Source organism: Muntiacus reevesi, chromosome 22 (genome assembly GCF_963930625.1).
Source record: "Muntiacus reevesi chromosome 22, mMunRee1.1, whole genome shotgun sequence".
Classification (NCBI taxonomy): Eukaryota; Metazoa; Chordata; class Mammalia; order Artiodactyla; family Cervidae; genus Muntiacus; species Muntiacus reevesi.
The window spans coordinates 31,094,885-31,122,227 of record NC_089270.1 but is presented as its reverse complement, the minus strand read 5'-3'; the positions used below and the strand labels follow the sequence as shown (position 1 = coordinate 31,122,227).

At 36.5% G+C, this 27,343-nt stretch overlaps 1 protein-coding gene across 4 annotated transcripts; it reads right to left on the bottom strand.

Annotated features, from left to right (window-relative positions):
• Positions 1-2,229: 2,229 nt before the first annotated feature.
• On the bottom strand, positions 2,230-27,112 carry LOC136152652 (UDP-glucuronosyltransferase 2B4-like). 4 transcript variants are annotated; one of them, XM_065913959.1, is made up of 6 exons: positions 26,383-27,112; positions 25,421-25,569; positions 18,702-18,833; positions 13,452-13,539; positions 12,376-12,595; positions 2,230-2,509 (listed from the first exon to the last, which is right to left on the bottom strand). In XM_065913959.1, the coding sequence occupies exons 1-6, from the start codon at positions 27,110-27,112 to the stop codon at positions 2,230-2,232; spliced, it is 1,599 nt and encodes a 532-aa protein (XP_065770031.1). The 4 variants fall into 4 exon arrangements, with proteins under 4 accessions (XP_065770031.1, XP_065770032.1, XP_065770034.1 ...); XM_065913960.1 differs by having other exon boundaries at positions 25,421-25,565; positions 26,379-27,103; XM_065913962.1 differs by having other exon boundaries at positions 26,635-27,103.
• Positions 27,113-27,343: the final 231 nt, after the last annotated feature.

Below are 27,343 nucleotides of genomic sequence, written 5' to 3'. Positions count from 1 at the left end.
ATTTAAATGGTATTTCCATGTTATACTCCCTTAAAATTAGTTCTACCAGCTTACTTGTTCTACAAATTATTTGTAGGACTATTACTTGTTGACAATTTCAATTTCCCAGATTTTCCATGTCACCTTTTATATATCATTGGCCATTTCACGCCTGTGAATTTGCTGTTCCTACTTTTCATTTATTTTCATATTGGACTGCTAGACTTTTCATTGGAGATTTGTAGTCTTTCTTATTGCACAGTGACTACCAACCCTTTGTCTATTAAAAGTGCCATCATGTAGATTTGAGGAAAATTTTGTAAGTCTATATGCTTGATTTAAAAACATTTTCTCCTATGGAAACATATGATTCTACCTTCTTACTTTTCTGTTAGTTCTACTTTTCTTTAATTATATGTCAATTACCTAGGTGGGTTCTATGGAAAATTCTATGGTAAATTTTCCTATAATTCCCTGAACATCAGTGTTTCTTTTTTAAAATAAATTATGCCTAATGCTGATGAGTGTTTTTTTTGTTGTTGTTGTTGTTGTGGATGGTAATCCCGTTGACCAACAAGACAAGCCTCATTCCATCACCTGGACATTTTGATTATAACTGCTTTCCTGATGTACAGTTTTCATCAGTACCTTCAGATTGTCTTCATTTGGTTCACCAAGTTTTTAACAAATATGTGATTTTTGTCCTGTGCTCATTGTTTCTGATTATTTCAGTCATAGTGGACCTAGGTTTAAAGAAAATAATGTCTATAATATTTTCTGTCATGATAAAGGATTGAATGTTCACATATAAGTGTTATGGGAGGGGCGACATAACAGCTTCCTGAGGAAAGAGACAAAAGAATGATAAATGCTGATCTAAAGTGTGGTTATGGTATAACATAATATGAAAGTGAAAGTTGCTCAGTCATGTCCAACTCTTTGGGACCCCATGAACTGTAGCCTACCAGGCTCCTCTGCCCATGGAATTCTCCAGGCCAGAGTAATGGCCTGCTGGTAGCTGTTTCCTTCTCCAGATCTTCCCAACCTGGTATCAAACCCAGGTCTCCCTTGTTGCAGGCAGATTCTTAACCATCTGAGCCACCAGGGGAGCCCAAGAAAACTGGAGTGGGTAGCCTATCCCTTTTCCAGGAAAATCTTCTCAACCCAGGAATCAAACCGGGATCTCCTACATTGCAGGTGGTTTCTTTACCAGCTGAGCTACAAGAGAAGCCCATATTATGATATAATAATAAATAATTCAGTCTGTGTTCAACAAACCCATTGAATTTTTCATCATATCTGCAAGTAGCTAAGTGGAGCGATGTCTTGAATTATAAAAATATACATAGATTTAGCTATGTATATAGATACAGATAAGATCATAGTTATATTCAGGTAGCTTTGGAGAGAATGAAAATTCAAAAGTCCCTTTAGAATTCAGGTTATAATTTTCTAAACATACAGTTCAGAACTTGTATCCATTAGCAAAGACTGATTGGAGTGAAAATAATACGTGAATAAAAAGTGGATGACAAAAAGAGAATTGGGTCATGAAATTAAAGATTTTTGCAAATACTTCAATTTTATAAAAGGAGGCAAGTAGTAGTTGCTATACTTCTAATTCCACTAACTCTCCAAAGGCAAATTTTTAACTGGATGAAGGCAAGTGTCTTGCCATGGCTTTAGGTAATAAGTGATGTTGACGCTGGATGCATAGTAAAAATGAAGAACTATTAGTGGTCTCACAAATAAAATTAAAGGGTGAATTTTTCAAAAGAATTCCAATTTTTGAACAATTTCTATAGCAAGGAAAAGCTATAAAATTCTACACAAAAATGAAGATAAAATTCTGAATATCTACAAAGTAATATGGATACTATGAATAGACTTTTATTGTTCTTGTTTCTACACCCAACATGTGAAAAACCGTTAAATTCAATCATATCTTTTTAGTACAACTTTTGCATTAAAATAATAAATTTCAATTCATACCAACATTGTTTTATGGAGGAGTCTTATTTATAAGGCAGAGCTGCTAGAACAGCAGTACACAACCTTTTAGGCCCCAGGAACCAGTTTCATGAAGACAATTTTTCCATGGACTGGGGTAGGAAGTAATGGCTTAGGGATGATTCAAGCATATTGCATTTATTGCTCACTTTATCTCTATTACTGCATCAGCTCGACCTCAGATCATCAGGTATTAGATCTCAGAGGTTGGGGACCCCTGTGCTGAGGTCTCAGATAGTGTTAGTCTCTTTTCCCCTTCTTTCCTGTTTTAGCAAATTTCCAGCAACAAAACAGACAACATTTTGTGATGACAAACATGGCAGTTGCCACACAGGCCAGCAGGAACCCGATGACATCCAGAGAGTGGTACTGGAACCAGGTGAGGTCATGGATAGCTGGCCGCAAGTGCTTGGCTCCTTTGTGGCGCATGACAAACTCAATCCAGAAGACTGCTCTGTCCAAGGGCTTCATCGGCTGATCATGTTGAATGGCTGATAATCTCATTACATTCTCTTTGTAGCTGAAGGAAAATCAAACAATGAGCTATAATAGATAAATATGTGAAATTTTCTTGCAGATGTTAACAACGAGTGCAACACAGAGTGGAAGAAAATAGATAATTTTTTCCGAGGTGATTATTGAGATATTATCTTAAGGGCTATGATTTCTTAAATGCATATCATTTCAAGCTACAAAGAAAAGAAAGAAAATGGGAGAGAACAAGATTGTACATTCTGAAGAACGGAATGAGCCATCCCAAAGGGAAATAAAAGAAAAGAAATTCATAATATGTTTGTCCAAAGTTTGAATTGTCTCATAAATAATTGTTAATAGACCTGGTAGATGTATTTCAAAATGTTATAATCCAGATATAACAGGTAAATCAGTGATGAGGTCTGGAGACATGTCTAGACAGGGCTGATCTTACATTAGTGAAGTGGTGGTTGAAAGTGTGGAGGTAGATTGAGTCAGTTTGATTCCTGACTCTTACTTTGTTGGCTGCTTTTTTATTCTTTCTGTTCCTCAGATTAAAAAAATAATAATTTTATTAACATTTTAAAACTTTTTTATTTTTTAAACTTCTAATTTTACTTTGGAGGGTTCAATCATGATAGAATCTGTTTCTCAGTTTTTCATTGTTATATAAAATGGCTAGGGATAGTATTTTATTTAATTATTTTGAGAGTATTTTATTGATTCTTAGAGGCATTCCTAGCATGCAGTAGACACTCAATAAATATTTACTAGTATTGTTGTTCTGGCTCTTGTTCTAGAAATGCTGGAGATGGCTCAACATTTCACTCTCGGGCATTGCAGACACACTTGTTTTTACTGTTGAAATGATGGCAGACTAATAAACAAGAAAGATGAATAAAGAGCTATAGCTCATGAACTTTAAATCACAAAGTGTTATTACATGACAATATAGTAATAACAATGGAAGTAACTTTTCTCCCTTTTCTGTCAAAAACACAGGATGAGAACTGGGTTTTTGAGAAGACTACAGTAACCCTGGAAATATATTTTTAATACAATAGGAATAGACTACAATTAAGAAGTTACTTAATATGTGTAAAGTAACACTGTTTTACTAAATACAACATGCAGCATATCATGAACATTCAGTATATCTTCATTTTTAACACCAACATTACATTATTAACAATTAAAAAGACATACAAATATACCAGAGATATGTACATGTACATAAAAACAGAAGATGAAATATTTGTTTCTTTTAAAAAAAGAGAAAAAGGAGGAGCTAAGATGACGGAGGAATAGGAGAGGGAGACTACTTTCTCCCCTACAAATTCATCGAAAGAACATTTGAACGCTGAACAAACTCCTCAAAACAACTTCTGATCGCTAGCAGAGGACATCATGTGCCCAGAAAAGCAGCCCATTGTCTTTGAAAGGAGGTAGGACAAAATAGAAAACATAAAAAGAGAGACCAAAGAGCTAGGGATGGAGACCCGTCCCGGGAAGGGAGTTGTAATAGAGGCAGTTTCCAAACACCAGGAAACCCTCTCACTGGCGGGTCTGGGGGAAGTTTTTGAATCTTGGAGGGCACCCTAACTGGGAAGAAAAATAAATAAAACCCACATATTTCATGCCTAAAAGCAACTCCTAGGAGAAAAGTACCCCAGACACTTGCATCTGCCACCAGCAAGTGGGTTCTGAACAGAGAGGAGCGGGCAGCATTGCTTACTGGTAAGGACTGGGCCTGAATGCCCTGAGGGCAATCGGAGTGAGCTAACATAAGATAGCAACTTCAACTATGGGATAGCAAGAGAGAGAGAGAAAATTAACTGGTGAAAAGCGCTAACCGAACACACTGCCAGCCTGTTCACAGAACAACGGAAAGACTGAGGAATTTCAGAGGAGAGCTAGTCGGTGGCGGACCGGCCCATCCCCTGCTGGAGGCAGGAGGCAGAGTGGAGGGGAAAGGGGCAAACTCGGCCCCAGAGAAGGCATCCCCTACCAAACTGCAAACAGGCTTCCAATTTCTAACCAAAGATTTCCTGAGATTCTGGATGGTTGACATCCGGTGGGAGGGTCTCAGCTAGAGGCCAGTTCCCCAGAACAGACACAAGGCTCACCGGACTGGTGTGCAAGAAACCGAGGCTGGGACCGCGAAGGGGAGAATGCGCACGGCACCCGGGGAGAGTGCGCTCATCAAGCTCCTGGCTGCCTGAGCTGCTCGGGAGGCCAAGGCACAAAATGCAGGCCCAACTGGGTCTGCGCTTTTGGGGAGTACCCGAAAACTGGAACCACATGCAACGCAAGATCTGCTCCCTATAGAGCAGCCTGGAGCCTGAGCAGTGTAGATGGAGAAAGCACACGCGCCATGAGCGGAGGAAACCCAGTGTGGCCGGAACACTGGGAGTGCTCCCCACACAGGCAGTGACATTTGTCTGCAGTGCCCCTCCCTCCCCACAGCACGACTGAACAAGCGAACCTAAACAAGAGACCACTTCCACCCGCTTGTGTCAGGGCAGAAATTAGGAAGAGATCTGTAAACAGAAGCCAGATAAACAATGGGAACCGCTTCAGAAGTGACAGGTGCAACAGATTAAAATCCCTGTAGTTAACAGCGACTACATCGGAAGGGCCCTATAGATATTGAGAAGTGTAAGCTGGAACAAGGAGCTATCTGAAACTGAACCAAACTCACACTGCCCGCAACAGCTCCAGAGAAATTCCTAGATATATTTTAGCTATTTTTTAATTAAAAAAATTTTTTTTCTTTTTCTTAATTTTTTTCTCTTTTATTTTCTTTTAAAATTCCCTATTACTGCTCTATTACTCCTTAATTTTCACTTTCTTTTATTTTCTTTTAAAGTCCTCTATTACTCCTTAATTTTCATTTTCATTTCACTATAACCTTGCAAAAAACAAAAATACCCTAATTTTAAAGTGAACTTCATATATATTTCTTAAATTTTTTGTGTTTTTGTTTTTAATATTGTCATTTTAAGAGTCTAACCTCTACTCTAGATTTTTAATATTTGCTTTTCAGTATTTGATATCAATTTTGGACATTTAATAATCCAATATTCAGTACCCACTTTTACTCAAGAGTGTGATGATTACTCTTTCCCCCTTTTGACTCTCCTGTTTCTCTCCCAGATCACCTCTATTTCCTCCCTCCCCCTTCTCTCCTAAATCTAATTCTGTGAATCTCTGTGGGTGTTCTGGGCTGCAGAGAACACTTAGGGAACAGAGTACTGCATAGATCTGTCTCTCTCCTCTTGAGTCCCCCCTTTTCTCCTCCTGCTCATCTCAATCTCCCTCCTCCCTCTCCTCTTCCTCATGTAACTCTGTGAACCTCTCTGGGTGTCCCTCACTGTGGAGAATCTTTTCACTATTAGCCTAGAACTTTTATTATCAGTGCTGTATAGTTGGAGAAGTCTTGAGGCTACTGGAAGAATAAGACTGAAATCCAGAGGCAGGAGACTTAAGCCCCAAACCTGAGAACACCAGAAAACTCCTGACTACAGGGAACATTAAGTAATAAGAGATCATTGCAAAGCCTCCACACCTACACTGAAAACAACCACCACCCAAAAGTCAATAAGCTCCAGAGCAAGACATACCATGCAAATTCTCCAGCAACGCAGGAACATAGCCCTGAGCGTCAACATACAGGCTGCCCAAGGTCACACCAAACACATAGACCCATCTCAAAACTCACTACTGGACACTCCATTGCACTCCAGAGAGAAATCCAGTTCCATGCACCAGAACACTGATGCAAGCTTCCCTAACCAGGAAACCTTGACAAGCCAATCGTCCAAACCCACCCACTGGGAGAAACCTCCACATTAAAAAGGAACCACAGACCACCAGAATACAGAAAGGCCACTCCAAACACAACAATTTAAACAAGATGAAAAGGCAGAGAAATACCCAACAGGTAAAAGAACATGAAAAATGCCCACCAAGCCAAACAAAATAGGAGGAGATAGGGAATCTACCTGAAAAAGAATTTAGAATAATGATAATAAAAATAATCCAAAATCTTGAAAACAAAATGGAGTTACACATAAATAACCTGGAGACAAGGATTGAGACAATGCAAGAAATGTTTAACAAAGACCTAGAAGAAATAAAAAACAGTCAATTAAAAATGAATAATGCAATAAGTTAGATCAAAACACTTTGGAGGGAACTAACAGTAGAATAACAGAGGCAGAAGATAGGATAAGTGAGGTAGAAGATAAAATGGTGGAAATAAATGAAGCAGAGAGGAAAAAAGAAAAAAATCAAAAGAAATGAGGACAACCTCAGGGACCTATGGGACAATGTGAAATGCCCCAACATTTGAATCATAGGAGTCCCAGAAGAAGAAGACAAAAAGAAAGGCCATGAGAAAATACTCAAGGAGATAATAGCTGAAAACTTCCCTAAAATGGGGAGGGAAATATTCACACAGGTCCAAGAAACCCAGAGTCCCAAACAGGATAAACCCAAAGCACAAAACACCCCAAGACACATATTAATCAAATTAACAAAGATCAAACACAAAGAACAAATATTAAAAGCAGCAAGGGAGAAACAACAAATAACACACAAAGGGATTCCCATAAGGATAACAGCTGATCTATCAATAGAAACTCTTCAGGCCAGAAGGGAATGGCAAGACATACTTAAAGTAATGAAAGAGAATAACCAACAACCCAGGTTACTGTACCCAGCAAGGATCTCATTCAGATATGAAGGAGAATTCAAAAGCTTTACAGACAGGCAAAAGCTGAGAGAATTCAGCACCACAAAACCAGCTCTTCAACAAATGCTAAAGGATATTCTCTAGACGGAAATAAGAAAGGTTGTATAAACTTGAACCCCCAAAAAAACCCAAATGGCAATGGGACCATACCTATCATTAATTACGTTAAAATTTCTGGCTTACTTCACTCTGTATAATGGGCTCCAGTTTCATCCATCTCATTAGAACTGATTCAAGTAAGCCAGAAAGATAAAGACCAATAGAGTATACTAACACATATTTATGGAATTTAGAAAGATGGTAACAATAACCCTATATGCAAAACAGAAAAAGAGACACAGAGGTATAGAACAGACTTTTGGACTCTGTGGGAGAAGGTGAGGGTGGGATGTTTAGAGAGAACAGCATCGAAACATGTATATTATTTAGGGTGAAACAGATCACCAGCCCAGGTTGGATGCATGAGACAAGTGCTCAGGCCTGGTGCACTGGGAAGACTCAGAGGGATCGGGTGGAGAGGGAGGTGGGAGGGAGGATTGGGATGGGAAATACATGTAAATCCATGGCTGATTCATGTCAATGTATAACAAAAACCACTACAATATTGTAAAGTAATTATCCTCCAACTAATAAAAAATATGAAAAAAAAATTAATTACCTTAAATGTAAATGGGTTGAATGACCCAACCAAAAGACAAAGACTGGCTGAATGGATAGAAAAACAAGACCCCTATATATGTTGTCTACAAGAGACCCACCTCAAAACAAAGGGCACATACAGACTGAAAGTGAAGGGCTGGAAAAAATTATTTCACGCAAATGGAGACCAAAAGAAAGCAGGAGTCACAATACTCATATCAGAGACAAAGAAGGCCACTACGTAATGATCAAGGGATCAATCCAAGAAGAAGATATAACAATTATAAATATATATGCACCCAACATAGGAGCACTGCAACATGTAAGGCAAATGATAATGAGTATGAAAGGGGAAATTAACAATAACACAATAATAGTGGGAGACTTTAATACCCCACTCACACCTATGGACAGATCAACTAAACAGAAAATTAACAAGGAAACATAAACTTTAAATGACACAATGGACCAGCTAGACCTAATTGATATTTATAGGACATTTCAACCCAAAACAATCCACTTCACCTTTTTCTCAAGTGCACAAGGAACCTTCTCCAGAATAGATCATATCCTGGGCCATAAATCTAGCCTTGGAAAATTCAAAAATATTGAAATCATTCCAGTCATCTTTTCTGACCACAATGCAGTAAGATTAGATCTCAATTACAGGAAAAAAAATTATTAAAAATTCAAACATATGGAGGGTAAATAGCATGCTTCTGAATAACCAATAAATCATAGAAGAAATCAAAAAAGATATCAAAATATGCATAGAAACGAATGAAAATGAAAACACAGCAACCCCAAACCTATGGGACACTGTAAAAGCAGTGCTAAGGGGAAGGTTCATAGCAGTATAGGCTTACCTCAAGAAACAAGAAAAAGGTCAAATAAATAACTTACCTCTACACCTAAAGCAACTAGAGAAGGAAGAAATGAAGAACCCCAGGGTTAGTAGAAGGAAAGAAATCTTAAAAATTAGGGCAGAAATAAATGCAAAAGAAACTAAAGAGACCATAGCAAAAATCAACAAAGCTACAAGCTGGTTTTTTGAAAAAATAAACAAAATTGACAAACTGTTAGCAAGACTCATTAAGATACAAAGGGAGAAGAACCAAATTAACAAAATTAGAAATGAAAATGGAGAGATCACAACAGATAACAGTGAAATACAAAGGATCATAAGAAACTACTACCAGCAGCTCTATGCCAATAAAATGGACAACTTGCATGAAATGGACAAATTCTTAGAAAAGTATAACTTTCCAAAACTGAACCAGAAAGAAATAGAAGATCTTAACAGACCCATCACAAGCAAGGAATTACTGCACTGTTTATAATAGCCAAGACATGGAAGCACCCTAGATGACCATCAGCAGACAAATGGATAAGAAATCTATGGTACATATACATGATGGAATATTACTCACCCATTTAAATGAATACATTTGAATCAGTACTAATGAGGTGGATAAAACTGGAGCCCATTATACAGAATGAAGTAAGCCAGAAAGACAAACACCAAAATAGTACACTAACGCATATATATAGAATTTAGAAAGATGGTAATGTTAACCCTATATGCAAGACAGAAAAAGAGATACAGATGTATAGAACAGACTTTTGAACTCTATGGGAGAAGGCGAGGGTGGGATGATCTGAGAGAACAGCATCGAAACATGTATATTATCAAGTGTGAAACAGATCGCCAGTCCAGGTTGGATGCATGAGACAAGTGCTCAGGGCTGGTTCACTGGGATGACCCAGAGGGATGGGATGGGGATGGAAGTGGGAGGGGGGTTCAGGATGGGGAACACATGTAAATCCATGACTGATTCATGTCAATGTATGGCAAAAAGCACTACAATATTGTAAAGTAATTAGCCTCCAACTAATAAAAATAACTGGGAAAAAAATAAAATAAGAAAATAAAAAAAAGAAGGAAAAAAGTGCTTTTTATGCTGCTCACTTAGGAAAATAGCTGTGCTAAAATTAAATTTAAATAACACTGCTTATGAAACACAAAATGCATTTTGCTGCCATTACTGACACATTCTCAATATGTTTTGTTTACAAAGTCATTATGATAAAAAAAAAAGGGGGGAATATATACATCATATTTGTGATATTAATATAATTGTGTGATTGAAATTCATGTATATCCTGAAGTGATTTGGAAATCAAATATTTCTGTTTTCAGAAAATGTGGCTTTGAAATTGGGATATCCCAACATGACTATCTATTCCAAATAAGACAAAAATGAGCACAAGTAAAAGAACTCTGAATAAACTTAAATTAATAGGCTGTATCTACATAGTTGTAATTGAGTAAAAAGAAAATTCTAGTTGTTTGCCATTTATCAATGATGGGATCAAAATATTATTACAGACTAGCAGATATAGCAGGCAGGGCAATGGCAACCGACTCCAGGACTCCTGCCTGAAAAATCCCATGGATGGAGGAGCCTGGCAGGCTGCAGTCCATGGGGTCGCGAAGAGTTGGAACCAACTGAGCGACTTTACTTTCACTTTCATGCATTGGAGAAGGAAATGGCAACCCACTCCAGTGTCCTTGCCTGGAGACTCCCAGGGACGGAGGAACCTGGTGGAGTGCAGTCTGTGGGATCACACAGAGAGTCGGACAAGACTGAAGCGACTTAGCGACAGCAGCAGATACAGAGAACAATCTATTGGTTACCAGATTTGGAGGAGTAGAAACACACAGGTGGGGGAGTAGGAGGCAAAATTATTGGGAATGATATAAGCTCAAGGAGGTGTTGTACCACAATGGAAATTTAACCATTATTTGGTAATTACTTTAAATGGAAAATAACCTTTAAAAATTGTGTAGCATTTAAAAAAAAAAAAAAGGAATATCCCAACATATGGGCCTCCCTGGTGGCTCAGAAGTAAAGAATCTGCCTGCAATGCAGAGACCTGGTTTGATACCTGGGTCAGCAAGATCCTCTGGAGAAGGGAATGGCTACCTACTCCCATGTTCTTGCCTGGAAAATTCCACGGACTGAGGAGTCTGGTGGGATACAGTCCATGGGGTCCCAAGGAATCGAACACAACTGAGAAACCAACACTTCCACTTTTTCACGTCAACATACTCCTCCCAAGTCAATTATGTTTAGATTTTATAATTCTTCCAAACAAGACAAAATGACCACAGTAAAAAACCCCAAGAATATACCCACCTTTATAAATAGAATATATATAATTGAAACTGGTTAATTAGAAAGTTATAGCTGTTTATCCTTTATCAGAGATGGAGTCAAAATATTAGCATAGAAAACTTGGAAAATATTAAATGTAATCGGAATTTGAAATGGATTATGTCATGGAGGTTTACTGAAAATAAACCATATTTTAAGAGTTCAAAACCTTTGAGACGTTCACATGCTGAAAGAGAGTAGACTGGGCAGATTAGGATCCACAGCATTCATGGTTCTGAGAGGGTAACAGGCAGGAAGGCCAAGGGTCTCCAAATGGAGGAAATAGGCTGCAAGTGTTAGACATTTTTATCTCTCTTAAGAGAGAGCGGCAGGAGGAACAAACCAACAATATTTTTTTTCTTCTCTATACAAATTTAAATGGAGGTTTCTCTTAAAATGCTGTGTTGCCAAGACACCTGGTTTCACCTGATGCTAACTATTCTAAAACCTTGAGTTAACCAATACACTTTTTTCTTATTGAAATGTTTGTCTTAAGATATGTTAATTTACCCCAGACTCTGTAAGTTCAGCCAAATGGCCCAACCTACTTACTCAGATATTGTTTCCCTAATCCATGTAAATGAAACTATTTGTTTGGGAATCTGCCCTACTACAAGATTCAAGTCAACCATTTTATGGTCGGAGATGAATTACCTGGTGCCATTCTAAATTTTAAGACATTTCTTTCTTTTCATTGACAGACTGTGGGTGACTTTATAACTTACAGCTAAAGACTAGGAGGGGGATACTCTTTCTGCCCCCTTCTGATGCCTATGTCAGAAGCTTTCTCTATGTCCTTTATACTTTAATAAAACTTTATTACACAAAAGCTCTGAGCGATCCAGCCTGGTCTCTGGCCCCAGATTGAATTTGTCTCCTCCGGAGGCCAAGAATCCCGCATCTTATCATTCAGCAACAACCTTTCTGTTCCCTACAGTAACTGTTCTCAGTGCTTCTTAATCCTTCTATTACCATTTCAGTGGTTCTTCACATTCTAATGATTAAGTTTTTCAAAATTTCTCCACTATCTTTAAACCACTGACAAAACTTTTCCATAAAACCATGAAAAAAATCTTAATGTGACACTCACAACCCATTATTATTGTCTGTTTTCAAAGCATTGAGCAAATCTTACACCTCATTGTGCTTATGTGAAGACTCATGGCTGCCTCCCCAATCTTCAGATGAGAACTTCTCTAGAAGGATTAGCTAGTAAAAAGCAAACAAAACAACAAAAACAACAACAAATATATATATATATATATATATGTACTGAACTGAACTGATATATGTACTCACGAAGGATTATTAATGACTTCCTTCAATGCGTTGAGCAAATCTCTTGTTGACATTGTTTCCAAGTCCAACCTGACAGCTGCTCCCTTGACTTTCATTCGAGCGATGTTATCAGCTTGATCAGCAAACAAAGGAGTGCCCACCATAGGGACCCCGTGATAGATGGCCTCATAAACGCCATTGCTTCCACCATGAGTTATGAAGGCTTTGGTTTTTGGATGACCTAGGATTGAGTGGATTTCGTAAAATTATTAGCCATAACTCAGAATAAAATGAGAAATGGGTATTATGAGGCACTGGAAGAAGCAGTATCTTTAATATAACAGATTATTATGCATATGCTTTTAACTTGCTTTCAGAACTCAGAGAAGAAATGGCTATGTCTGCTCAAGGGGTAAATGAAGACTTTGTGAAAGAAGCACTGAGTAACTTGAACATTACAAATGAATCCAGGATTGGCAGGTGAACAACTTGAAAGAGAATTCTGGGTAAAAGAAACCACATGTGCAAAAAAAGAGGAAGGCATGCGGGAATTTATTCTTCTAGAGATATAGTGAAGTCATTTATTTCAATAGGAATGGTGTAAGGGGAAAAGAAGGATAATGTTAGTGGCACTGGAACCAGAGGAAGGAAAAGCTAAATTTTATCTTGAAGTGTGTTATTGATTCACAGAAATGATTGTGAATTATTTCTTAAAGAAAATTGAGAGTCACTGGTAATGGCAGGAGAGTTCTTATTTATAATAGCTTTTAATATACTTCTACAGAATGGAAAAGATAAGTACAAGGAAAGAATTCAGAGAGAGAACAACAACCCAGGAAGTTACTGAAAAGTTCACTGTGAGAAGCAATTACAGCTAAAGTAAAGATTCTGGCTGTAAGGGATGTGACTACGTAGAATAAAATGACAACTTTTATATATTCTCCCTTTTTCCCACAGCAAAGAAAATTATAATAAAGTAGTAAAGTTTTCTTTTTCAGTGTTTCAACAATTGCTTTGTAAGTGTATTTCCTGTTGAAGCACTCTCACTCTGCTCAGCTGTTACTCATGTTCTCATTATTTGTTCTGACAAATCTCACCAAGAAGGTCATTCTGGGGAAGCCATTTATACAACCGGGTGTTGGGTCCTAAGGTATCTGGTTTTTTGCCATCATATCTCCATAGAACCTGTTAAAGGTAAAGGAAATACCTTATTCTATGAGTTGAACTTCAAAGTTGTACTAATAATTTCTAAACTGACTCAAATACATAGAATTACATGTCCTCCACATGACATGAAAAGATATGAAGACATATTAAGTAATGGTAACTATTAATACAAAGACATAAATAGGAATACCTATGTTTGATGTGTTAATTATGTACACATGATGGCACAGACAAGTGAGATTTTCAATGACCAACTCAAATATTTAAAAAACTGTTTTGTTGTTGCTTTCCAGTCACTAAGTTGTGTCCAACTCTTTGCACTGCATGGACTGCAGCATGCTAGGCTTCCCTGTCCTTCACTATCTCCCAGAATTTTCTCATATTCATATCCATTGATTTGGTGTTGGTATCTAACCAACTCATCCTCTGTCACTCCCTTCTCCTCCTGCCCTTAATCTTTCTCAAAATCAGGATCTTTTTCAATGAGTCATCTCTTTGCATCAGGTGGCCAAGGTATTGGAGCTTCAGCATCAGCATCAGTCCTTCCAATGAATATTCAAGGTTAATTTCCTTAGGATTGACTGGTTTGATCCTGCAGTCCAGGGAACTCTCAAGAGTCTTCTCTAGCACCACAATTCAAAAGCATCAATTCTTTGGCTCTCAGCCTTCTTTATGGTCCAACTCTCACACCCATACATGACTACTGAAAAACCATAGCTTTGGCTATATGGGCTTTTCTGGGTAAAGTGATGTCTTTGCTTTTAATACACTGTCTAATTTTGTCAGAACTTTTCTTCCATGGATAGCTGGTTTTGTTTCTAACACAATAAGTCGGTGGCAGATTACACATAACCTACATATTTGTTTGCTTTCTTTATATGGAGTGCTCATTTTCAGATTAAATAGTCACTGATTTATTTATTTTTGACTGTTATAAAAGAGTTTAATTATATCAAGTAGTTAAATGGGAAGTTATTTTATTAGAATTTTACATGTTTTGATCACAAAGAGGAAAATGTATGCAAATCAATCTCTTAAGATTAATATTTTGGCTTATTTATAATTTATTACCCTCTTCATAGATCACATCCTTGTCATGGTAAAGGGGCTTGTGTAACTCAATGAAGCTATGAGCTATGTTATGCAGGGCGACCCAAGGGCAAATGGGTCATAGTGGAGTGTGCTGACAAGTGTGGTCCACTGGAGGAGAGAATGGCCAACCACTTCAGTATTTTTGCCATGAGAACCACAATAACAATATGAAAAAGCAAAAATATATGACACTGGAAGATGAGTTTTCCAGATCAGAAGATGCTCAATATGTTGCTGAGAAAGAGTGGAGGGCAATTACTAAGAGTTCCAGAAAGAATGAAGTGACTGGGCCAATGAAGAAATGATGCTCAGTTGTGGATGTGACTGGTGGTGAAAGTCTGATGCTGTAAAGAACATAGGATTCTGGAATGTTAGGCCAATGAAATCAAGGTAACTGGACATGGTCAAACAGGAGATGGCAAGAATGAACATCAATCTCTCAGGAATCCATGAACTAAAATGGACAAGTTCAGTGAATTTAATTCAGATGACCATTATATCTACTACTGTGGTTAAGAATCCCTTAGAAGAAATGGAGTAGCCCTCACAGTCAGCAAAAAGATCACAAATGCAGTGCTTGGGTGCAATCTCAAAAACAACAGAATGATCTTGTTTCATTTCCAAGGCAAATCATTCAACATCACAGCAATCCAGGTCTATGCCTCAGCCACTAAGGCTGAGGAAGCTGAAGTTGAAGTTGATTGATTCAGCAAGACCTACAAAATCTTCTAGAATTAACCCTAAAAAAAAAAAAAAAAAAAAAAGAAGAAGAAGAAGAAGAAGAAAAAGCCTTTTCATCATAGGGATTGGAATGTAAAGAAGTCAAGAGATATCTAGGATAACAGGCAAGTTTGGCCTTGTATTACTGAAAGGAGCAGGCAAAGCCTAACAGACTTTAGTCAAGAGAACACACTGGTCATAGTAAGCATCGTTTTCCAAAAACTGATGACTCTATACATGGACAGCGCCAGATGCTCAATATCGAAATCAGATTGATTATATTCTTACAGCTGAAAAAGGAGACACTCTATGCAGTCAGCAAAAAGAAGACCTGGAGTTGACTGTGGTTTAGATAATGGGCACCTTAGTGCATAATTCAGATTTGAATTGAAGAAAGACTTAAACTGAACGTGGGGAAAACTGCTAGGCCATTGAGGTATGACAGAAATCAAATCCCACATAATTACACAGTGGAGGGGATAAATAGATTCAAGGGATTATATCTGATATACAGAGTGCCTGTGGAGTGTACAGAAGAACTGTGGCTAGAGGTGTGTAACATTGTACAGGAGGCAGTGATCAAAACAATCCCAAAGAGAAGGAATTGCCAAATGGCAAAGTAGTTATCTGAGGAGGCTTTATATATAGTTGAGAAAAGAAGAGAAGTGAAAGCCAAGGGAGAAAGGGAAAGTAAGATATACTCAACTGAATGCATAATTCCAGAGGATAGACAGGAGAGAGAAGAAGATCTTCTTAAATGAGCAATGCAAAGAAATAGAGAAATCAATGGGATATGAAAGCTAGAGATCTCTTCAAGTAAGTTAGTGGTACCAAGGGATCATTTCATACAAAGATGGGCACAATAAAGGAATGAAATGGTATGGACTTAATAGAAGCAGAAGATATTAAGAAGAGGTGGCAAGAATACACAGAAGAACTATACAAAAGAGGTCTGAATAACGTGGATAACCGTGATGGTGCGGTCACTCAGCTAGAGCCAGACATCTTGGAGTGTGAAGAAAATGGGACTTTAGGAAGTATTACTGTGAAGAAAGAGAGTGGAATTTTAGCTGAGGTATTTCAAATCCATAGCTGATTCATGTCAATGTATGGCAAAAACCACTACAACATTGTAAAGTAATAGCCTCCAACTAATAAAAACAAATGAAAAAAAAATATGTTACTGTGAACATGCTGCACACAATATGCCAGCAAATTTGGAAAACACAGAAGTGGCCACAGGACTGGAAAAGGCAAGTTTTCATTCCAAACCCAGAGAAGGATAATGCCAAAGAATGTTCAAACTATTGTAAAACTATGTTCCTTTCACGTGCTAGCAAGGTAATACTCAAAAATTATTTAACTCGGCCTGAGCAGTATATGAACCAAGAACATCCAGATGTACAATCTGGCTTTAGAAGAGGCAGAGGAACCAGACATCAAATTTCCATCATTAATTAGGTCATAGATAAAGCAAGAGAATTCCAGAAAAACATCTATTTTTGCTTCATTGACTATGCTAAACCTTTGACTGTGTGGATCACAAGAAACTGTGGAAAATTCTTAAAGAGTTGGGACTACCAGACCACCTTAACTGCCTCCTGAGAAACCCGTATGCAGGTCAAGAAGCAACAGTTAGAACCAGACATGAAACAACAGACTGATTCAAAATAGGGAAAGAAGTAGAGAAAAGCTGTATATTGTCACTCTGTTTATTTAACTTACATATGCACAGTTCATCATGTAAACTACTGGGCTAGGTGACTCACATTTGGAATCAGGATTGCTGGAAGAAATGTTAACTACCTCAGATATGCAGATGATACCACTCTAATGGCAGAAAGTGAAGAGGAAATAAGAGGCTTAGATGTGGGTGAAAGAGGAGAGTGAAAAAGCTGTCTTAAAACCCAACATTCAAAACAATAAGTCCATGGCGTCTGGTCCTATCACTTCATGGCAAATATATGGGGAAATGTGGAAGTTGTAACATATTTTATCTTCTTGGGCTCCAAAATCATGTGGATAGTGACTGCAGCCATGAAATGAAAAGACACTTGCTTCTTGGAAGAAAAACTAAGACAATTCTAGACAGAATATTCAAAGCAGAGACATCACTCTGCCAAAAAAGGTCCATATAATCAAAGCTATATTTTTTCCCAATAATCATGTATGGATATGAGAGTTGGACATTAAAGAAGGGTAGGTAAGGTAAGATAAGGTGAAGTCACTCAGTCGTGTCTAACTCTTTGCAACTCCATGGATTGTAGCTTATCAGCCTCCTGTATCCATGGGATTTTCCAGGCAAGAGTACTGGAGTGGGTTGCCATTTCCTTCTCCAGAGGATCTTGCTGACCCAGGGATAGAAACCAGGTCTCCCACATTGTAGGCATACGCTTTACCTTTTGAGCCACCAGAGAAGTCCTTAAAGAAGTTTAAGTGCTGAAGATTTGATGCCTTTGAATTGTGGTGCTGGAGAAGATTCTTGAGAATCCCTTGGACTGTAAGGACATCAAACCAGTCAATCTTTAATGAACCCAATCTTGAATATTCATTGGAAGTACTGATACTGAAGCTCCAATACTCTGGCCACCTGATAACTCATTGGAAAAGACCCTGATCTGGGAAAGGTTGAAGGCAAAAGGAGAAGGGCTGGCAGAGGATGACATGGTAAGATAGCATCAATAAATCAATGGACATGAATCTGCGCAAACCCTGGGCAATAATGAAGGACAGGGGAGCCTAGCATGCTGTAGTCCATGAGATTGCAATGATTCAAATAACTTAATGACAGAACAACAACAGCATAATTTTTTAATAATAAGTTAATAAGTGCTGTCAAAGAAGTGTGTTCTTTTAAATTACAAATTGTTAAGCACAACTTCTATAAACTATGAACAGTGGAATTGTTTAACTTGAATCAATATTGCATAACTACATTTATTGTTAAAATTTAACTCCCGAGAGCATCTGTATGTGTGTTTTGTCCTCAGGAGTCCTTCAAGGAAAAGGAACAAATGACAAAGTAGAATTTACTGGTTAATCTTCCTGACCATGCTACCATTGTATTAATAACACCCAAATTCACATTGTGTTTCTTAAACATCATTCTTTTTGATTACTATACTGAATAATTAAAATTATTATGGATCAAAGGCAGTCCCTGTACTGCAGTAGCACCTTGCTGTGTATATTTTAGTTTATATATACATATATGTATATCTATATGTGTATATATATATGTATAGATATGAGATAAATTACTGCTATCATATTTTGTACCTTTCTGATAGTAAATGTCTAAAATCAGGTCTTTACAGAGTTTAACATACTCATTAAGTAGTTGTCCGTGATTAAATTATTGTATCTACCTTTTGTGGAATTTGAGCGAGGGCCGATGCAATCACCTTGGCTCTGTCTTCTGACATGTTACTGACCATTGACCCCAAAGAAAACACCACAATACCATTTTCTCCAGAGCTCTGCACAAACTCTTCCATTTCCTGTGAAAAAAGAATTTGCTCCATCACAAAAGAGCAGCAGCATAGCATACATTATTGAAGGAATTGCTACAAGCAACTAAAGAGAGAAAATAGAAATTGTCTCAAGATACTAGAGTAGTGATTTCTTACAAATATATTGTGGTAATGTACACATGGCATAAAATTTGCTTTCTTAATTGTTCCTAAGTGTATAGTATAGTAGTGTTAAGTATACTCACTTTGTGCAACCAATCTCCAGAATTGTTTCATCAAACAAAACTGGAAGTCTATGATCATTAAGAAACTCTACTTTCCTCTTTCTCCAGCCTTTGGCAAGTTTCATTCTCCTCTGTTTCTACAAGTGAGTTTAGTCTGGATACTTCTATAAGTTGAATTGTACAGTATTTGTCTTTTTCTGACTAGTTACTTTCCCTTAATGTAAGGTTCATTGATGTTTTGACATGTGTCAGAATTTCCTTTTAAAGGTGAGTAACATTCCATTGTTTGTATATATGACATTTTGTTTATTGCTTCCTCTGTTGATGGATTTTTGGGTTGCTTCAACCTCTTGGCTCCTTTGAATAGAGCTTTTATGCATATGTTGTACAGATACTCATTGAGATCCCAATTTCAGTTATTTTGGATATAGACCCAGAAAAGGAAATTTGAGCTCTATACATAGACAAGTTTTATATTAGAAAGTGCACATTATTCTTACGACATACTATACAGTTAGCTAATAGAGTGATTTCCCTCCCTCACCCACCCCACTCCCCGAATTCTCTTGAACATGGTAACTTCACCACTTGGACTTTGGTCAGTTATGATAATAAATATTCAGTACTAAGAAATCATTAAAAATTTTTTTTTTTGTGGAACTTCATATTATATTTTTAAGTGTTCATTTTCTTCTTTAACAAACAAACAAATGAACAAAAAAAAGCATTTTTCGTCCTTGAGATCCTGGGATAGGAACGGGTGATATGAGGTCAATTTCTTCCATTATATATATTTGTGCAAATGTGTTTTTGTATAAGCAGGAAATAAGATAGAGCCAGTACTCAGTAGTGACAAGGAGATACTATTAAAGTATATTATCCTCAGACTCTTCATTAATCATGATGTTAATTACTAACATAGATTCTTGGAAGGAAGTTACTTGCAGGATTCAACTCCCTTTGGCTCTTTGTTATTATAATTATACTAAATCATTTATTTATTCCAGACAGACTTTTTGAGAATTATTTTAGGTTATTCATTAATATTTCATTTCCTGACTGTGAGCACTATTAAAAAAAAAAATGATCCTAATCACTTTATGTCATTCATTCAGCTCTGTAATCCTATCCTTCACTTTAAACTTTGTCATGATTTCCAAACTCTCTGTCTAAATTACTAACTACTGACTTGAGGAGTCAATTATTATAGCTTGGATGTTCTATGAAATAGTTCTGTGACGTTCTGTTTATAATCTGAAGTTACTCTTGTATAGTTACTTATTTGAGCGACCATATTGCTGTGTTTCTATACATATGATGCCTTTGTCCTGAACTTGTATAATGAATGTCACAGATGGATGTGCTATGTGTAACTGCAGTGAGGGACCTTCAGCATGACTTCAATGAGTTCCCCTGGGGGCACCTGCTCCACAGAGGAAGAGGTGTCCAGGGCTTTCTGCAACAGAGGTCTGGTCAGCTTTTGAGTAATTCACTTCTACCTAAATAAAGCTCCTGGTGAATCTGTATTTGCCTGGAATTGTTTCTGAATTATTTTGCTTTGTGGTCTTGATCTTTTCTGATTTAAAAGAACTTACTTTCTATACTAGAATAATTCCAAATTTCAAATGGCAACCCACCCCAATATTCCTGCCTGGGAAATCCCATCGACAGAGGAGACTGGCTGGCTATAGTTCACAGGGTCGCAAAGAGTCAGACATGACTGAGCATGTATGCATGTTCACTACTCTGTACCTTAGATCTCTAGTACTTATTTACTAAGAAATGCAAATTTATATCCTTAAACAACATTTCTCCTGTTCTTCCACCTCTCAGTTCTGGCAAACACCATATGACTCTCTGTTATTACAAGTTCAGCATTTTTAGATTTCATATACAAGTGACATCTTATAGTATTTGTCCTTCTGTGTCTTGTCAAAAAGATAAACAAAATTGAAAACCTTTAGTTGGACTAATCAAGAAAAACAGTGACTCAAATAAATAATATTAGAAATGAAATGGAGACATTACAACTGATACTGAAAAATTACATAGGATTCTGAGACTACCATGAATAATTATAAGCTAAGAAATTATTAATACATACATGAGAAGATTGGAGAACTTCTTAAAAACAAAACCTACCAAGACTGAATCAGGAAGAAGTAGAAAATCTGAACAGTTCTAATAAGTAAAAAAATTGAATTGATAACCAATAACCTATCAACACGCAAAAGCCCAGGACCTGATGGCTTCACTGACATATTCTATGAAATATTATAGAAAAATTTATGCCAGTTCTTCAAAAAAATCTTTAAAAATTAAAGAAGAAGGTAGCAACATTTCCATACCCATCCTACAAGGTCATCCTCATGACCATGATACCAAATAGATAAGGACATTGCAAGAAGATAAAACTAAGGTCAAAATCCAGACTGAGTATTAATGCAAAAATTCTCAACAAATATCAACAAGCCAAATTGAAGAACACATTAAAAGAATTATATGCTAATATCAAGTGAGATTTATTTCTGTGATGCAAGGATTAATAGGATGAAGTATGAAATAACATGATTATCTCAATAGATGTCCAGAAAACATTTGACAGCGTATGACATTCTTTCATGCTGAAACCCTCAACATATAGGGTATAGAAGGAACATAGCTCAGTGTAATAAAGAACATATATGACAAACCCAAAGCTAATGTTATACTCAACAGTGAACACTTGAAAGCTTTTTCTCTAATCAGAAAAAAAATAAGGGTGCCTACTCTCACACTGATTCAATATAGTAATAGAAGCTCTAGCTAGAGCAACTAGGTGAGACAAAGAAATAAAAGACCTCCTAAATAGAAAGGAAGAAGTAAAATTTTTATTTTTTATGGAAGACATGATTTTTTTTGTACAGAAAACCTCACAGATTCAACAACAACAACAAAAAAGCCTGAACTAATCAACAAATTCAGTAAAGTTGCAAGATATAAAATAACTATATAGATTTCAATTTCATTACTGTGTACTAATAATGAAACATCTGAAAAAAAACTATCCCATTTCCAATAGCCTCAAAAGCAAGAAAATAACTAAAAATGAATTTAGTCAGTGAAGTGAAAGATCTGTACAGTGATAACTATAAGAAGTTTTAAGAAATAGAAGAAAACACAAATAAATGGAAAGTCATCTTGTGACATGGATCAGAAGACTAATGCTGTTAAAATGTTGACATTACCAAAAGCCAAAAGAATCACACCTTGAAATTTCATATTTACCATAAAGTTTCAATATTTCAAATAAGAGCATACTGGCCCCAAAATAGACACATAGACCATGGAACAACATGCAGGGTTCAGCTACTATTCAAACTGGGAGCAAGGGATACAACAATATCCATTGTGGATATTAGTTCCTTCTTTCTTTTCTGAGAAAACTAGATAAACATATAAAAAAAACAAAAACAAAAACAAAATGAGACCTCTATCTTTTACCATCACCAAAACAACTCAAAATAAATCAATGACTTAAACATAAGACCAGATACCGTAACATCCCTAAAGAAAATATAAGGATGAAACTCCTTGGCACTGATCTTGAAAATGATGTTTTCTATATGACATCAAGACAACAACAACAACAAAAAATCACAAGTGGGACTACATCAAGCTTAAAAGCTTCTGCACAGCCAAGGAAATAATCTACAAGATGAAAATGCAATCTACAGAAGGAAGAAAAATTTTGTAACCACATATTGAATGAGGGGTTAAGATACAGAATATATACACAACTCATACAACAAAATTCAGTTAAAGAATGGGCAAATGAACAAGATAGACATTTTAGAAAGAAGATTTCCAAATGATCACCAGATATAGGAAAAGATACTCAACATCAGTAATCATCAGGGAAATGTATTTCAAAATCACAATCAGATATTATCAGATACTATCTCACTCCTATTAGAAAGTCTATAACCAAGAAGAAAAAAGTGTTGTGAGAATGTGGAGAAAAGTGAATGCTTGTACACTCTCAGTGGGAACGTAAATTGGTTTAGCCCTTATGGAACATAAATTGAAGGATCTTAAAACAATTAAAGATGCATTTATTGTATGATCCAGCAATTTTACTTCCAGGTATATGGTGAAAGGAAATAAAAACAGGACTGTGAAGAGGTATATGTGCTCCCATGTTGATTGCAACTTTATTCACAATTATCTAGGGAAAATACTTAAGTGCCCACCAATGGATGAATTCTTTAAAGATGTTTCATAGATACACACAGACATACACACAAACAGACAGACACACATGCTCAGAATGGAATGTTATTCACCCACGAGAAAGAAGGAAATCCTTCCATTTTTGATAACATGGGTGGACCTTGAAGACATGCTAAAATTTGTGTTTTCATTTAATCTTTACTCTATTCCTATAATTAAATATACACTATGATAAACATCCTGAAAATTGTAATTCTAGCTTATGCTTTTTTAACCTTCAAGAAAACTGTGATAATATTATATTTGGTATTTTACAAGTAAATATTTTATTATATCTCATTTAGTATAATTTAACATTGTTTGGGCTTTCCTAATGGCTCAGATGGTAATGAGTCTGCCTGTAATGCAGGAAACCAGGATTTGTTCCCTCGGTTGGGAAGATCTCCGGGAAAAGGGAATAGCTACCCACTCCAGTATTCTTGCCTGGAGAAGCCCATGGACAGAGGAGCCTGGAGGACTACAGTTCATAGTGTCACAAAAAGTCAAACATGACTGAAGTGACTTAGCAGCAGCAGCATTTAATGTAAATCTTTTTAATGTTAGGAATTTTTAAAGTTTTGGTGATCAGATGAAGAAGATGAAATACTAATGTATTTTTGTAAGTTTTAAGGCTTTTCACCAGTGCACTAGCTAAAATAAATGCCTTTTCCAAACAATATAAATGTATATGAATGTATATATAAATATGTTTTTACTCCCAACCCAGAGATTTATTTAAATTTGTTTAAAGTAAATCATCATGATTCATGTCAATATATGGCAAAACCCACCACAGTAATGTAATTTTCCTCCAATTAAAATAAATAAATTAATTTAAAATAAAGGAAAAAATGAGTTAATGTGATATCTCTGGAAACACCATACTCTAGTTTTCAATCATTATTGTATGTATCTAGGAGCAATCTGCTAAATGGTCTCTTCCTACTGTTAACCATTTACAATCCAACCCAGTGACTACATCTTGCTTTTTATTTTTACATTATATATGACTATTTCTTTCTCAGGGCTTTTGTCATAGCTCAGTCAGTAAAGAATCTGCCTGCAATGCAGGAGACCCGGGCTCAATTCTTGGGTTGGGAAGGTCCTCTGGAGAAGGAAATGGCAACCTGCTCCAGTATTCATATTTGGAGAATCCCTTGGAGAGAAAAGTCTGGCAGTCTACAGTTCATGGGATTGCAAGAGTCGGACACGACTTAAAGACTAAACCACCACCATCTCGTTCTTTCTTAATCCTTTCAGTTTTTTTCCCAATGCCCCTACTAGATGTTTCAAATCTTTATAATTATCTGTTTACAACGTACCTCATCAGCATCATCTTCTTCTTTATTCAGCCTTTTCTTCTCTAGACTAAACTTGGACTTTTTGGCAACTGTCATTACTACTCCACTTACCTTTCTTTGATATCTTCTTCCAACTGAGCTATGAGGGAAGCCCACATCTTCTTCCACCCCTGCCCTATCCCTTCTGTTTATTCCTGAGCATCCTTCAGATATCATAATTGTCTATGAATCAGAGATCCTTTCCATGATTCATGCTGAATATTTCTTTAGCACTCTGGTCTTTCCATATTGTAGCACTTTTTACAACTTGATTGTGTTCTGTCATTCCAGGTAAACTGTCAGGTGGTAAAAACTGTGCCTACACCATTTGTCTATATTTAGCCCTCACTTCTGGAATATGCTATATACAAAATTATCCTATAATAATTATAATACAATAGTAATGCAACATATTACAGTGAGATTAGATGGTTGGATGGCATCACCAGATGAGAATATAACTATTATTTTATTTATATAAAATATATAGTTTTATATAAAAATAAGTGTCCTTTAATGAATGATGCTTCTCTATGTGTTGAATAATGAAGTTGTAATTAATTGACATATTATTAACATGCCCCATGTACTCTGGTTTATTCTGCAATGATAATGAAATTCAGATAGTTGTGTTGATATAGAAATACATCACTTTCTAGGTGGAAGGTCACTTTATCCAGGTTCCCACATCTGACTACCTGTAATCAAACACTCCAAAAAAAAAAAAAAAAAAAAAATAGAGAATGATTCCTATTGAAAACACAACATTCACAAAGAATACCAAGGAGGAGTAGGTGACCTTAGGCAGGGGCTTGGCAGGCTTGCAGTGGAGGCCTCCAACAAATTCAACATTTGGGAGCTGTGGACGAGGAAATGAAAAGTCCCAGTAGGTTCGAATGAGCCACATTTCAGCTTTCCCCATTGTCTCTGATAAGGTAGTAGGTCTTCCTGAAAGTAAAAAGAAAAACAACAACAAATGTTTGATCAAATGAGAATATTGCCATGTGTATATATTAGATAATTTTTGTAAAACAACTTGGGATGTTGTGGCCAAAGATGTTTGAATGTGTCTGTTGTTTGATAAATATATAACATAGCATAGTATAGGATAATAAAGTAGATCTGGAATACATCTGTTTTTACACAAGTAGAAGCAGTTTCTAAAAGCTAACTGGATATTTGTACTACAAATATGTGTATAACTCTCAATGTACATGTGTTCATTTATTGAGACAGTTTATGAGATTCCTAATGACTTTAAATTGAAAGAATAATTTTATAAGTTGGATAGTCACTTGCAGAAGTTCTAGGTACTTCAATTTGTGGTAAATGACTTCCTGCTATTCAATACTAGTAATGTGCTTTACCCTACCCTATAATTGAAGTGTTTTCACAATATTTGTTAGATTGAGGGTCATTTTATCTTTTTATTTAACTGTTTCACTTATTTGAGATAAATTTTTGTGAATTTATATTTATACAAACTCAACTTCCAAGGCACTAGGAAAAATAGGACTTAGTGATACCAACTAAAAACATGACTTACCTAGTTGTTTGTTGCTATGTGGTAACTGACTCTTTCCAACTCCATGGACTATAGCCCAAAAGGCTTCTCTGTCCATGGGATTTCCCAGGTAAAAACACTGGAATGGAATGCCATTTCCTTTTCCAAGGGATCTTCCCGACCAAATGATCAAACTTGTGTCTCCTGCATTGGCAGGTAGATTCTTTACCACTGAGCTATCAGGAAGGCCAACTTACCTAGTGCTTCACTGTAAAACTGATTCCACTTCTTCTCATGGTATGTCGGGAACAAAAGGTCAAAATAAAGTGTATATAACATATTTTTGATCCTCTCCATGAATGTCATGTGATCACTTAATTCTGAAAACATAACAGGTACATAAGATGGTGGGAATGGAAGTCTTCCACTATTCTTCTCAATTATATGACCAGGTGAGGTGTGATGACTGTACACGAATGGTATTTTAAGTAATTCAGCCAGCAGTTCACCACAGGGTCCAACGGCATCCGCAATAAGGATATCAAACCTTGATTCCTCTAGTTTTGTCATTAATTTCTTGTTGGAAACAGCGTCTTTACACATAGTTAGAGTAGTATCAAAAAATTCCCAAAATAAAATTTTCACTGTTGAAAAATAGGACCAAAAGGAATCTTTCGCCACATAAGTCCATTTCTCAAGAAGAAGTTCTATAAAATTCTCGTAATCACTTTTTGTTAAAGATACAGGGAAAGTCTCAAAGTTCATAGTCGATGGTTTGCTGGAATTAGTAATAGTGGAAGCTGAAGATAACAGAACAGTCACTTCATGACCCCTTGTGACAAGTTCATCCAGAATTATCTTTATATTCAGCCAGTGACTAAATTCCACTGGCCACACCAGCACCTTTCCACAACTCCCAGTGCTAAAGTAGCAAGTCAGCTGTAGCAGCAGCAGAAGCGAGAGCCTTTTCATAGACATCTTGCTCATATGTAGTATTTTTTAAATAATTACTATAAACTTTTGCTATTGCTCAGGCTTATATCCAGAAGAAATCAACCAGAAGTTAAATTATAACTCCTATTCCTTAAAAAAGTAGACTACATGAATAGTCAGCAGATGTGGAAATCCAATGAAAAGACAAAGTGCAGAACACTTTGAGATGATACAGTGTGTTTAGTATTGATTTGTCAGTGCTGTCACCCATCTTGTAGATACATA